This window comes from Thalassophryne amazonica, chromosome 14 (assembly GCF_902500255.1).
Source record: "Thalassophryne amazonica chromosome 14, fThaAma1.1, whole genome shotgun sequence".
Lineage (NCBI taxonomy): Eukaryota > Metazoa > Chordata > Actinopteri > Batrachoidiformes > Batrachoididae > Thalassophryne > Thalassophryne amazonica.
The window spans coordinates 50,251,364-50,266,473 of NC_047116.1; the positions used below are offsets into that span (position 1 = coordinate 50,251,364).

Sequence of the window (15,110 nt, forward strand, 5' to 3'; positions counted from 1 at the left end):
ATGTCATGGCCTGCAAATAGTCCGGATCTTAATCCAATTGAAAATCTTTGGTGGAAGTTGAAGAAAATGGTCCATGACAAGGCTCCAACCTGCAAAGCTGATCTGGCAACAGCAATCAGAGAAAGTTGGAGCCAGATTGATGAAGAGTACTGTTTGTCACTCATTAAGTCCATGCCTCAGAGACTGCAAGCTGTTATAAAAGCCAGAGGTGGTGCAACAAAATACTAGTGATGTGTTGGAGCGTTCTTTTGTTTTTCATGATTCCATAATTTTTTCCTCAGAATTGAGTGATTCCATATTTTTTTCCCTCTGCTTGGTCTAAAAAAGTAACCGTTACTGACTGCCACAATTTTTTTTCCTGATTTCTTATAGTGTTTCTTAAAGCCAGAAAGTTGCCATTTGAAATGACTTTAGTTTTGTGTCATTTCTGTGATCTGCTTTTTTTCTACAAAATTAAACAACTGAATGAACATCCTCTGAGGCCGGTGATTCCATAATTTTTGCCAGGGGTTGTATAAGCTTGGTGCACCTATCTTTGAGTGGTTTTGCCAATTCGTCTTTGCAGCACCTCTCAAGCTCCGTCAGGTTGGATGGAGAGCATTGCTGCACAGCCATTTTCATATCTCTGCAGAGATGTTCAATGAGATTCAGGGCTGGGCCACTCAAGGATGTTCACAGAGTTGTCCTGAAGCCACTCCTTTGATATCTTGGCTGTGTGCTTATTGTCATTGTCCTGCTGAAAGATGAACCGTTGTCCCTGTATGAAGTCAAGAGTGCTCTGCACCAGGTTTTCATCCAGGATGTCTCTGTACATTGCTGCATTCAACTTTCCCTCAAACCTGACTAGCCTCCCAGTTCTTGCCGCTGAAAAATATCCCCACAGCATGATGCTGCCACCACCATGCTTCACTGTTGGGATGGTACCTGGTTTTCTGGCAGCCTACCTGGCAAATTCCAGGCAGGCTGCCATGTGCCTTTTTTAATGAGTGGCTTTCGTCTGGCCACTCTACCATACAGGCCTGGTTGGTGGATTGCTGCAGAGATGGTTGTCCTTCTGGAAGGTTCTCTTGTCTCCACAGAGGAATGCTGGAGCTCTGACTGATCATCGGGTTCTTGGTCACCTCCCTGACTAAGACCCTTCTCCCCCTAGGTGGCCAGCTCAAGGAAGAGTCCTGGCGGATCTGAACTTCTTCCATTTACAGATGATGGAGGCCACTGTGCTCATTGGGACCTTCAAAGCAGCAGAATTTTTTCTGTACCCTTCCCCAGATTTGTGCCTCCAGACAATCCTGTCTCAGAGGTCTACAGACAAGTCCTTTGACTTCATGCTTGGTTTGTACTCTGACATGCACTGTCAACTGTGGGACCTTATATGTAGACAGGTGTGAGCCTTTCCAAATCATGTCCAATCACCTGAATTTACCCCATGTGGACTCCTCAAGGATTATGCACCTGAGCTCAATTTTGAGCTTCTTGGCAAAAGCTGTGAATAGTTATGTACATGTGATTTCTTAGATTTTAATGTTTCATAAATTTGCAATAAATTATCATATTGTCATTATTGGGTATTGTGTGTAGAATTTTGAGGAAAAAATGAATTTGATCCATTTTGGAGTAAGGCTCTAACAGAACAAAATGTGGAAAAAGTAAAGTGCTGTGCTTCTGGATGCACTGTACTGTCGATAAATAGCAGGCTTATAAATAGATTTAAAGGACTAAAGTATTAGCAAAAAACACCGCCACTCTGAAATATTTCTATAGCTACACTGAGTAAAATGATAGATTTGTTGTACTGTCAAAAAGATGACCTACAGGTTACTAAAAAATGGCTGAACTATGAATATATCGGGTGCACCGTAATCCTTTTGTTACACTTTTGTTTTCCTCTTCACCAGTGTGCAGCCCCATCTGAAGAAGTGCTTTGAGGGAATTGCTAAAGTTGTGTTCACTGATGTGCTGGACATCACCCATATGGAGAGCAGTGAGGGTGAAATGGTGCAGTTGCTGGATATAGTTTCCACCTCCAAAGCAAGAGGCCAGGTTGAGCAGTGGCTTCTGGAACTAGAGAACGGGATGATTGCCTCCCTGCACAAGGTGTTGTGGATTACCAAGACTGTTAGGATTTTTTTGAGTTTCCATCATCTAAAAAATGTTTACCAGTTCAGGAAAATGTCTGTTTTATAAATAACATTTTTACACCAATGACCTTTCATTCGACAGCTTGCTGAATCACAGTTTACACAATTTTCTTTTTTGTTATTCTTGGCAAACTTCACCTTTTTAAAGTTGATTTTTCTCATAGATATTCATACAGAAGGCCCGGTCTTGACCGTCATACAGTAGTGCACAGTCTAAAGTGCATCACACATTTAGTTTCATGGTTGAGATCTTGATTGTCAGGTCACAATTTTTCCATGGGGAAGTATGGAGTACCACATGGTTCTGGTTTAGGCTTAGTACAGTGTTTTTTTTTTTTTTAAATTAGCTCCTCTGGGTCAGATTGGACATTGCCATGGAAATGTCTTTCACGATAGGTTCATGATATGCAGATTTACATGTCTGTGTATGTAGGTACTGTCTCCAACATTGCAAAATTAGAGAGGCCTTGTTTGGCTGCATTGAAACGTTGGATGCCATAGAATTTCCAATTTTGAACTCAGAGATGTTCATTGGAGATCTGCCAGACTTCTTTTCAATTAGTTTCTGGCTTCCCTTAATTAAAAAAAAAATGCTGGCTTGTATGGTACTGTATGTTTATATGTGATCAAATCAAGTGTGAAAGCATGCACTGGTGTCACGCGTCGCCATATTAACAACACAATGGAACTGCCTTGGGTCGTGGATGGCAAATACCAAGGCAGACAACCAGTCCATCCCCACCTCTCCAAGGTAACCATCCATCTGTTAAAGTCAGGTGAAACGTGAGCATTCCCTTGGGCTTCTGCAGCCACTGGGGTCCTTGACATTAAGGCACCTTCATGCTGGACCATGCACAGTGAAACGTGCCACATGGCGAAAATGCTGTAGCTGATGCTTCCTCACAATGCAAGGTGCACTTGTCATCTGAATCTCCCTTACTATCCACTCATTTGACACAGTCATCCCAGCAGAATCCAGGGATCCTCTGAAGAGACCTGATACTAAAGCCATCCAGTCACCTTAGGCCACTATGTAACATCCAAGTCCCACAACCATACAGCAAGACAGGCAGCACTTGGACCCTAAAAACTTAGCATATCATTCTCCTGCAAAGATATTAGCATCACCAAACACCACTACCCCTCACCACACCTCATTTTAAGACCAGCACATCTATGAGATCCAGGGGCGTTACGTTACGGCAGAGCGGCGCCCCCACTTTCCCGTCCCATGGCGGCTTTCCTCTCACTCATTCCCGCAGCTTCACAGTGCTATAAACAGTAGCGAAGCAAAGACTGCAGCGAAACGAGACGAGTCATTGCAAAATGAGCGAATCAGCGATCTTTTGGTGTAAACATCCGTGGGAGCATTTTCATTATTTTCTGAGTTGAACCGGAGACTTTCCTAATCCTCTTAGCGGCATTTTCTTTGTTAAAAACGACTAGCGACAAATCAAGCTTCTATTTCTGGTGTTTTTTTGTAGCTGCTTGTGTTTGGAGACTGACTTCTATCACTCTTTCTGACTTCTGTCACAGTTTCTGTCCCTACTGAGCAGCGGGTGCTGCTGAGCTCCTTCACCGTCACAAAGCACTCACAGGCGGACAAACTTCACACTAGCCTCGCGCCAGTCCCAGCTAGCGAGCTAGCTAGGTAGCAAGCTGCACATAATGGCAGACAATTTGAATGTTGTGGACCGGATTTTGGCGAAGCCATTTGATAGTCTTCCTTACGAAGAAGCCATGGCTGCTGTCATGGCTTCAGCTGTCAATGGTTTGCAGGCCAAAGTTAAAGCAATAGCCCCCAGTGCAATGTTTGTGCATTGCTATGCACACAGACTGAATCTGGTTCTGTCTCAGGGGGCTAAATGCTTATCTGAGTGCAGAATATTTTTTGCATCACTCTCTGGCTTTGCCACATTTTTCTCAAAATCCACAAAGAGGATGTCTTTTCTTGAGTCTGCAGGCTGCTCAAGGTTGCCCAAAAATGCTCCTACTCGATGGAATTTCACATCACGGATAGTGAGCACTGTGGCAAAAAATTATGATGCCCTCCTGCAAACTTTGAGATGATCATTGCAGATAAGTCCATGGATGATGACACATTAGACTGTGCCAATTTCTTTGTGTTTGTTATTGCAGTAGTCATTAAAACTGGAAATTTGTTCTTGAGTTAATTTGTGGGATTGTGGGTGTTCTGGACGAAGTTATTGTTGTCATGGGTGGTGGGGCGGAGGTGGTGGCGACGTTAGTGTGCGCGGGAGGGGGCACGCAGGGGGTTTCGCCCGGGGAGTAAATCACTCTAGGACCACAACTGATGAGATCAAGGACATTTGATAATTAATGTGGGTGCCACAGTCAGAAACTACTGTAGTCATGACATTTGTGGTCTGCTGTATGCTTATTAGTTTTTTATTGTTGTTTATTTGTTGTTTTTTTGGTCTGGCGTAGGATAGGGTCCAGAACGTTTATAGAATTTCCTCATATTTAAGGCTCCTCCGGGTAGCAATTAGATGTGTTCCAGGATGCAGAAGCCTTTTGAAAATAATGGACATTTTCTCATTCCAGGTGATTGTAGAGGCAATAGAGGCATATCCAAAGGATTTGAGGATAAACTGGGTGCGTGCTTGGCCAGGTCAGGCTGTTCTGTGTGTCTCACAGGTCTACTGGACCAAGAATATCCATGAAGCAATAGCTTCAGGACAAAAGGTAATCTATATTGTATTAGATCAACATACTAAATATTGTGTGTGTGTGTGTGTGTGTATATATATATATATATATATATATAGAGAGAGAGAGAGAGAGAGAGAGAGAGAGAGAGAGAGAGAGAGAGAGAGAGAGAGAGTAGATAGCGTATTTTGAATTGTATTTTGAATTGTAGTTATTTGAGTTTTAAATGCATTGTGACACTTAAGTTTGTTGGGTGACAGTGTTCATATGTTATAAATGTAATTTCAGTCTTCATAGCAGCTGGACAGTGTAAAATCTGTGTGTATTGAAATTACAGTCGTTTAGGATTTCATTCAGAATGCTCTGAGAGCCAAGCTGTTTAGATCTTTCAACCATCTTGCCACCTTTGCTTTCCTTACTACAATGGTTTAATTTATAGACAACAAGAAGAATGCAGCTTCTTTGTTGTTGTAGATAATTATTTAGGCTACAGATGGACATGGTTTAAATGCTGTAATACTCAGTTTCCTTCAGTACAAAGTCTCATGCAGTATTTGCAGTATTTGATCATTGCCTGTAGCGCTTACATGGTACACGTTTACGGCTCTTGTATAGTCCACCAGAAATGGAGTATACCTGTATAGTATTTTGGATTTTGACTGGACTCTGTGGAAAGACAAAGCAGTTGTCCTCACACTAAGGGTCATATTATGAGAGCAAATTCACAGACTTATTTGCTTTAAAAACAAAAAACTCAAACATTCCATTTTTTGTTCTTTTTGTAGTGTGAATGAGATTTAACACATCTACAAATAAACAAAGGTGTCATGGCATTAGTGCATCTTTTGAAACTTCTGTTTCCAAAATTTAAAAAAAAAAAAGGTTGATGTATTCTATTTCAAAATAAGGATGTTTTATTAGAGATTTCAGTTCATTTCAACCATCTGTTTATATGACATAGTTATTCAAAGGGTTTTAATCCTGTTTGCCAGCACAAAGCATATTTGGTTAAGCTTGAAGGCTGTTGCATGGTGCATCCCACAGATTATTTTACCTTCACCAACCAAGAGAGGAGGGTGGAGGTCATGTTATTTTTCATGTTTGTCTGTTTTATGAACGCTAAAACCCAGGAAGTGGTTTACGAATTATGATGAAAGCTTGCAGGTCTTTTCATCAAAGGAACCTTGATAAATTATAGTGGTGATCTGAACCTGCCTCAAAATAATTTCTTAGCACAACATGATAGGCTTTGTGTTTATCCCATTAATAAACATTCTCATCTTGTGATATCACAGAGGACCTGATGTGGATTAAAAATTTGGAATCCGACTGCCTGTCACGAGTGTATCTGTTGGTGGTTGTAATTATGGTTGGACATTGTTTTCCTAGCAGAGATTTTCAGTCACAGAGTGTGCTTCTTGCTTTTTGTGATTTTCCTGCTTAAAATGTTGTGGTTTGTATCTTGAGCACCCCCCCCCCCCCCCCCCACACACACACACACAAACAAACAACAAAAACAAAAAACAAATGGCCAAAATATCTTAGGCACAGACAGCGATTTTCAACAGCATTTAATCCATGGTGTTTTGTGGTGGCCAAGCAGATAAGTACACTTGTTTCTAGTGTGGCAGGTTCCTGGTTCAAACCCCACCCCTGCGTATTCTCCAATATGAAGTCGCATGAGGAAGGGCATCCAACGTAATACTTCTGCCAATAGAAGGCATCGCGATGATGTTACGCACTGGAGTACACCAGTGCGGGGGCTGTACTGGTAGGCAGAAAACTCTTATTCAGCCGCTGACTGTCATTGTTCAACGTGTGCACTCGGTGATCCATCACACGCTGACAGATCAGCTCAGCGCCGTAAAACCCATTAACACATCACATCCAGATGGATGACAATCCATTTTAAAGATTTTCACTTCGCAAGAATTTAGTCTCAAGGATCAGATGTGGTTTGGGTCAGAAGTGTCCAGTACAGGTGGAAGATGGGGTCACATGTGCTCATCCTGTGTTTCAACTCATCACATTAAACCCACTCTTTAATTTTTTTCCTTTGGTTTTCTCTGTGGAGCTCCACATTTAGGCAATAAGCTGAAGTTATTATGAGGGCTGCAAACTAACAATGATCTGATTTTCAGTTCATTCTTGTGAGATCAAACACAGTTTATCATTCCTAAAGATGAGCATTTATGCAGAATGCGAGTGCGCAAAAGAGCGATTTTGCAGACAAACGCACATACACAAAGTGAAATGTATGAATGTAAGCCGCAGAAGAAATAAGGCCTGCGAGAAGAAACGCAGAGGTGACTGTCCAGGAACACACGGTTTAGTTCTAGCTGGTCTGGTGGCTTTCAGGTTGTTAAAATGCACAACCCCAATTCCAGTGAAGTTGGGACATTGTGTAAAATGTAAATAAAAACACAGTACAATGATTTGGAAATCCTCTTCAACCTATATTTAATTAAATACACCACAAAGACAAGATATTTAATGTTCAAACTGATAAACTTTGTTTTTGTGCAGATATTTGATAATTTTGAAATGGGTGCCTGCAACACATGTTAAAAAAAGCTGGGACAGTGGTATGTTTACCAGTGTGTTACATCACCTTTCCTTCTAACAACACTCAATAAGTCTTTTTCTTTTTTTCTTTTTTTTCTTGTCAAAGAAAAACCTTTGGCTCACTGTTATTCCTCCATTATTTTTCTTAATGCAGAACTGCTCCAATTAATGACTCTGTCAACAAAGATGAACTGCATGTTGTATGGCTGGGGGGGCCTGGCTGCCTTTTTGTTTTTTGTCTTTTGTCCTGTCTTTTGTTTTTCCTTCCAGGTGGCTTGCATTTGGGACTGAGTGGCTGTGTAGCTGAGTTTATCAGGACCTCACCCTGATCACCTGAGGCTGATCACCTGCGGCTCATCAGGACTCACAGCTGTGGTGCATCTACATGGATTGGAACATGGTGGCATTTAAGACTGGAGTACACAGTGTGTATTTGCCAGAGACTCGATCTTGTGACCAGACGGGTGAGATCATCGTCTCGGGAGCCATCTCATCATCAGTGGATGCAGAGAACGTCCAGGTTTGATGCATGGTCTGTGAAAGAGGAGGGGGTGAGGTCTCACGCTCGTCAGCACACTTCCTGAGGTACGTTAGATTTTGTGACTAACATTTATACAGTCAGTAAATGTGGTGTCCCTCACACCTTATTATATTGAGCTGTATGTTGGTCGTGTAGTCGGCTTCCTCTGCAGTGGAGTTTTGTGAACTGGGTGTTCCATGCCTGCAGGGTGGGAAGCTGATTAGTGATTAAGCCAGGAAGTGTTTGCTGTTTGTGCACCTTTGAGCGTTCTCTCTGTGTGTTGAGTGTGGACTCACATAATGATTCCTCCTTTCACAGACTCGGTTTGTCGCGGCCACCTGGGGGGTGTCGGCGGGGTCCTTGGGTCCGAACCGGTCCTGACTCCGGACCGTTAGCGCTGCTGGGAGCGCACCGCAATCCACCACGCCAGACCGCGCACTTTTATATTTTTCACATCACTGTTATGTTTATTAAACTCTGTTATCCTTTGTACCGTGCTCTGCTTATTTTATACTGGGTCCTTCAAACGCTGGTCGGTTCTCCGAGCTGCGTCCGACACATAACACTGCATGCCTGATGCACCGATGCGCACACCAGCCGGACTGTGCGGGAGTGTCTTTTTTGGACCGTGTTTAAAAAGTTCCTCAAGTTCAAAGCACGTCGTGCTACTGCACTGCACTCAGGCCACCAAGACCAGACAGTAGAAAGAGCAGACAAACATTAACATCTGCAGCAGCAGGGTGATAACAGCATTCCCTCATGTGACCACTGATAAAATAATTGTACACCTCCAAACACTTGAAAGCCTTCATGGTCCTCGTCTCCAAGATTTAAATTTCTCACAATATCGCTTTTGATCTTCGGGATCAAGAGCTGAGTAGTCTGAAGTCATCTTCCAATGCGTTTTCTCACTGCATCTGCTTGGAGTCCAGAGTTTTCTGCCTACCATTCTGTGTGCATGTATGGGAAAGTCAGAAGTAAACAACAGCAGCGGTCTCCTCTATTGGGCAGCACAGTCTCATTTGAGGGCAGGCGTTAAATGGGTAAAATGACATGTATGACCTAATTTCTCTACTTCCAGGGACAGAAACATGGCACTTTCTCTGAGTTTTTGGGCAAATTACATGCATCAAAGTGAAAATGCAAAGAAAAAGTTACGATGCGGTGGAAAGTGGGCATGTATTGCAGTTTGTTTATGACCCAGACCTCAAACGTGTCGAGGCGGTTGTGCAGACGTGAGAATGCAGCTACTCTTGTTACAGCCTGTCCCATTTGCCTTGTCTTCCCTTCTCCACTGGGAACCGAAAAAACTGCACTTTTCATGACTGCTTTGGTGATTGAAGCCGAAAACAAAACAGTTCAAAATTTTCCTGTTAGATTTTACACTGTTTGTGGGAAGAGACTAATCCCCAGGTGGAGTGTGGGAGTGTCAGCACAAAGCATTTGGTGGATGGAGTTTCAGCAGAAACCATTTTAAACTGGTACATCTGCTTGGTGATAGCGAGTATGGTTTTATGTTTACCAAGCTGGGCTGAATGGTTTGTGCTGAAACTCTGACTCTCTGCTCGGGGATTCTCTCCCGTGTTTGTGTCGGCTGTCCCCAGATGTGGGCAAATCCTGCGACTGCGCTGCCCTATTCAACACACAGATCCACCTCAAAACTGCTGTGGCGACCCCGATAGGGAAAAACAAGGGATATGCCAAAGGGACTTACCTTTGCACATCTGGACAGCTGTCATGTCCAGCTGGAACAGCTGACTGCTGTGTACTCGCAACTCAGCTGGAGAACACATATCGTGCCATGAACAACACTCCACACAATGCACATGTGGGTGGTCTATCCTGCTCTCATGACAAATTATGAAAATAAATCAGTCTGTCTCAGGAAGTGAGAATACCTTTTGGTCATTAGCAGACACACCTGGTTTATATCCAAAAAAAGATCTGGTTTTGAAAGCATCCTGTGAATGCATTATTTTACTGCAGAAATATGTGTCCTGAATGATTTAATAATATGGAGAAAATTTTGCTTCAAGTGAATCCAACCCCGAACATGCCCTTTGTCAGGGCCCTTAAGAGTCAGGTAGGAAATAGGTTTATTTTGATGATAACTGGGTTTTATTAAATCCTGATGTCATGTACCTGTGTGCCAAAAATCATTTTGAATCCACGAATGGTAACAGTAAATGATCCAGACTCATTTTCCAAGATTTGTAAATTTTATTTGGTACAACATTAATGTAAATGCCTTCTTCATTATACGTTCAAGAGTAAAAAGTCTTTGCTTTCTGACCTGCCATTTTGGCAGAATTGGCTTGTCAAAAGGTCTCTATGTAACTATACACAGGTTAGGTGAGAGAAGAGCTTAATGACTATTCTTATCTTTCATTTGTTGTTCAATGGAGATAATATTGGTATTGTCCAGAAGTATGGATTTTGTGGGTTAAATTCTCATGCAGTAACTTTCTTTCAGGCCCTAAATGACTACCTGCAACAGAACAACCAACAGATTGATGACATTGTGACACTTGTACGTGGCAAGCTGTCCAAGCAGAATCGGGTGACTCTTGGAGCTTTGGTTGTGCTGGACGTCCATGCGAGAGATGTGCTGGCCACATTTGTCCAAAAGAACATAAGTGACGAGAATGACTTTGAGTGGCTCAGTCAATTGCGCTACTACTGGGTGGTATGTAAAGGAGACTATGCAGAAATGGTAGTAATTGGGATTGAACGATACCTCAATTGGATTGCACACACACACACACACACACAAAATATTGGTCAAATTAAACACTATTTATAGCATGGATACATGGAGTATGCTGTTGTAGTACATTTTCTACAAGTAGTATACATTGATTTTTTTTTACCTTAGAACATTGTACCCTCTGCAGGAGAACCACCTCCAGACCAAAATGATTAATGCTGGTTTACCATATGGCTATGAGTATCTGGGCAACAGTCCACGTCTGGTCATTACCCCACTCACTGATCGTTGCTACCGGTAAAGCTGCTACATGAGCACAATTAACAGTTTTCTGTCTGGTATTTTGCTGACTTTATTTGCTTGAGATGCATTGTCCAAGATATCAAAGAGGGTTGTGACATCAAAGTATGTTAATAACCCTCATCTTCTTTTACTTGCTTAATTCTTCTCCTTCTTCCTTCTCCTCCCTTTTCCTTCTTTCTGCTCCATCTCTGCTGCTGCCCATTTTGGATTTTGATACCATTTGCCCATCACAGCTCATGTCAGTGGTAAAACCTCCAAACAGAAAGTGAAGTCATATCTGAGTGATATTGTAACGTATGAAATCCAATATACCCCATCCTTGCTCAGTGACTATAAACTGTTTTGACAGATTTTGCTGACATGCTTTTCACATGGTCACAACAAGTTCCCATGTCTTGCTTGACACCAACATTGCTGCGTGCAGCTGTATTTTTTATTCTTGTGCTTGGCGTCACCTGAAACCCCATGTAATGCCCCTTCACACATAACACGATTGAATCCGACTGGCGCACGAAGGAGGCCAGTATGCCACTTGGCAGAATGGTGTGTTTTTCTCACCTGTCCCTGGATACAGGAAGGTCATCCTCTCCACCAATATCACAGAGAGTTCAGTCACTGTTTCAAATACGTCATTGACTTCTGTCTGGCCCGTCACTTGGTCTGTGACAGAGATACCAATTACCAGTCTCTACATCTCACCTGGGCATCTAAGACCAACTGCAACCAGCGTAGAGGTCGGGCAGGGCGAGTGTCAAAGTGTCAAAGAGCACTTGTGAATAATCGGAGCCACCTCGAACTCTTCATACAGCACTTGCCACAACCATTCGGGCAGAGCACATACGCTCTACATTCACATGCTGCTTGCAGCAGAAACCCATTCGAACAGCGGTAGGGTGAAGTCGCACTGCCATCTGATTGTGTTCACAGCATTTGCATGGCATGACGAATGCAGGTCGGACATATCATGCAGTGTCCGAAGAGTTGAACAAAATCATTGGCCATGTCGAACCATGGCCGAATGGCGCGATCGAGGCATCCTTCAAACCAGTGCCAAATGTTGGCACATCCCGGACAAATGGCCATTTGACCCACTCTCGGCCAGAGTCGGCCAGAGTTGAGGCGCCAACCACGAACATCCAACACCACTCACTTAGAAAAGCAGGGGCTATTCGCACAGCCAGCACGACAATAGAGTGCAGGCAACCACTTTCGAGATGGCTGTGCGAATAGCCCCACATATTCTAAGTGCCCCAGGAGTATGCCATTACCAAGCAACACAAATATCATGCAAGTATGCTCCCCTCCTCCCCAGCACAACACAAATGCCGTGAGGAGTATGTCATCATCCCCCCTCCCCCCATACACACGCCATGATCCAACATTGTCAATAGCAGCCGAGGTGGCCGGAGTGCAATCTCTGTCCATCGCAGTGCACATCTAGACAGCTGTCATGTCCAGCTGGAACAGCTGACCGCTGTGTACTTGCAACTCAGCTGGAGAACATATATCGTGCCATGAACAACACTCCACGCAGTGCGCGTGTGGGCGGACTCTCATGCTCTCATGATTTGCTAATAATTACGTACAGACAAGATAAAATGGGGGGGGCACGGGCAGCCACGTCTGAGCACGGTGCGAAATAAGCTGTGAGCCGGCCAGCCAGGCTAATGTCATTTCCACCACATAAATTGTAGTCCACATGACAGACAGAAAGAGTGGAAAATAAATAAAAACATATGATAAGGGGAAAGGCATGAACTCATTCGTATGTGATCGCTTTGCTCATAGCGGTGTGGACACACAGGCCTTGTCAGCTGATCGCCGGCCAGCGACTCATTGTCAGCTGGAACTGACAGTGAGTCAGTGCACACAACGTGTTAAATTAAAAACACAGAGAACAGACAGATGCAAGAGAAATAAATAAATACAGCAATAACAATATACATATTTTCATAACAAATACATCAAATAAATAATCACAGAACAAAGGAACAGGGAGTGAGACTTTTTTCTGTTAACTGTGAGTTGGACCATAGATGTGAGCAGCAGTTGTTGAGACCTGTGTCCTTGCAAGTCATATCTGGAGAACACATATCATTGCCATGCAGGATATGACCTCACAACACTCCACCGTGAGACACGTGCATCGGCATGCTGTCCTCACGTGGAAATGCATAAAAAACACATATTACCTTCGCAACATGGGCAGCAGCGAGTGCATCAGCGAAAACATCACCAGCGAGGCTGCCCCATGTGAAAAAATCCGTCTGATCATGTGAACACTCAGCTGGCAATCCAGCTGTCACGTCCACCACGTGAGTTATGGTCCGCATGATGCAGTGTACTTCGGGGCGCCGCGTGCTGGACACCTGGACTCGTGGAGCCGGCTGATGTGGACACAATATGAGCGCATGGCTTCATTCATGTCAGTCCATTACTGTGTTTATGTCCATGATCATGGGTCATGTACAGAGGAACAGGAAGATGATACTTGTATAGTCCGGTCTGTATAACAGGAATTAAATATTAGAAACTGTGGTGTTTTATTTTATTTTATTTTTTGTCCCTTCCGACAGCAGGTGGAATTTTTCGCCATTCGCCAAATCGTTTTGTTTTTTTTTCCCCACTGTTTTTGACCAGTTCCTGCTTCTTTCGCCACCTTTGTGTTATGTGTGAAGGGTCCATAATGAATGTTCTAGCTGTTGCTGTGTCACTGAATGGAATGTTACAACATCCCCATAGACAGTAAATGTTACTGTAATGTTCATCATGTATGATCACGATAACAAATGTTAATGTTTCACTAAGGCCAAAATGTAAATGTGCTCTGGCTTTATCAGAACTGCTTTATAGTACATTGAAAACTGGTCTCAGATATGTATCTAAGCAGTGCATGTGACTTGTCATTAATCACACAGCTTTAACAAGCTTCCATGCGGTGAGGCTTTTAGTTATTTAAAAGTTTTGTTAAATGTTTTTTTTTTCAACAGGCTGAGTTGGATCAGTGTTATGTATATGTTAATAAAGCCACACACACTGAGGAAAAACACAACCGGTGATAGGGCTTTTGGTATTAATTGTGCTTTGTTTGCACTCTTTTCCACTCATCAGCACTTTGTTTGGAGCCCTCCATCTACATTTAGGAGGGGCCCCTGAAGGTCCTGCTGGCACAGGAAAAACTGAGACAACTAAAGATTTGGCCAAAGCTGTTGCTAAGCAGTGTGTGGTCTTTAATTGCTCTGATGGACTGGACTACATTGCTCTCGGCAAATTCTTTAAAGTGAGTTCTTTAAAGTTTTCTGTATACTAAATGGTATGTGTGGGTAACAGGAAACCTTGTGTGCCAGTACAATTACACATTTGAATGAAAACACACATACATCCAAAATTACCATATGCGTACAAGTCCAAAAACCTTAAAAACACACAAAAAGCCTTTCAAATATTCTTAAGCATGCATGTTATGATAGTTATTGTATCGTATTAATACATAAATAATACTTAATACATAATGTATGTTCGTGATCTCTGTAATTTCTGCTGAAAAGTTTTGAAGAATAAGTCAAAATGGGGCAATTTCAAATATGCATTCCAAAGCTCCCTTTTGGGAACATTTGAGTTTAAGCCAGGTGAAACTGTATGTCTGTTTTTGTTTTTGTTAGTCTGTAGCAAATCAGTCAAGGCACTATCTGCAGTTACTAATGAATGCATATAGCTTAAGGTACCAAATGTGATAATGAATTTCATGCAATGAGCATTGCAAGCATAACAAATGAAATTAAACAGTAGTTTTCATTCAAGATACAGTTTATTCACAGTGCTGATAGTGTGAAAAACAAATAAAAATATTAAGAAATAAAAATGCACATGGAAAATAATTTTAATAATCTAACTAAATTGCTCAAGACTGAGCAAATGCATTCATTCATTTCTAACTAATACATTTTTTTCTTTTTTTTAACCTCTTGTTTGTATATATCACTTTCGTGTGAGTCACAGACAGCTCATATCATAAAGAATATATACAGCAAGTAAAATAATTGAACACGTCAACATTTTTCTGAGTAAATATGTTTCTAAAGGTGCTATTGACATGACATTTTCATCAGATGTCGGTAACAACCCAAGTAATCTGCACAGACAAATAAATCAAACCATAGATGTCCATAAATTATGTGTAATAATGTGAAATGACACAGGAAAAAAC

General features: G+C 42.3%; 1 protein-coding gene across 1 annotated transcript in view; it reads left to right on the forward strand.

Moving 5' to 3' along the window:
- Window positions 1-15,110, forward strand: part of LOC117524084 (dynein heavy chain 7, axonemal-like) — a 289,259-nt gene that overhangs the window by 101,496 nt on the left and 172,653 nt on the right. Inside the window, 5 exon segments of the mRNA XM_034185816.1 lie at window positions 1,896-2,094; window positions 4,704-4,844; window positions 10,367-10,579; window positions 10,788-10,897; window positions 14,015-14,183. Of these exon segments, the coding sequence (XP_034041707.1) occupies window positions 1,896-2,094; window positions 4,704-4,844; window positions 10,367-10,579; window positions 10,788-10,897; window positions 14,015-14,183 (832 nt within the window).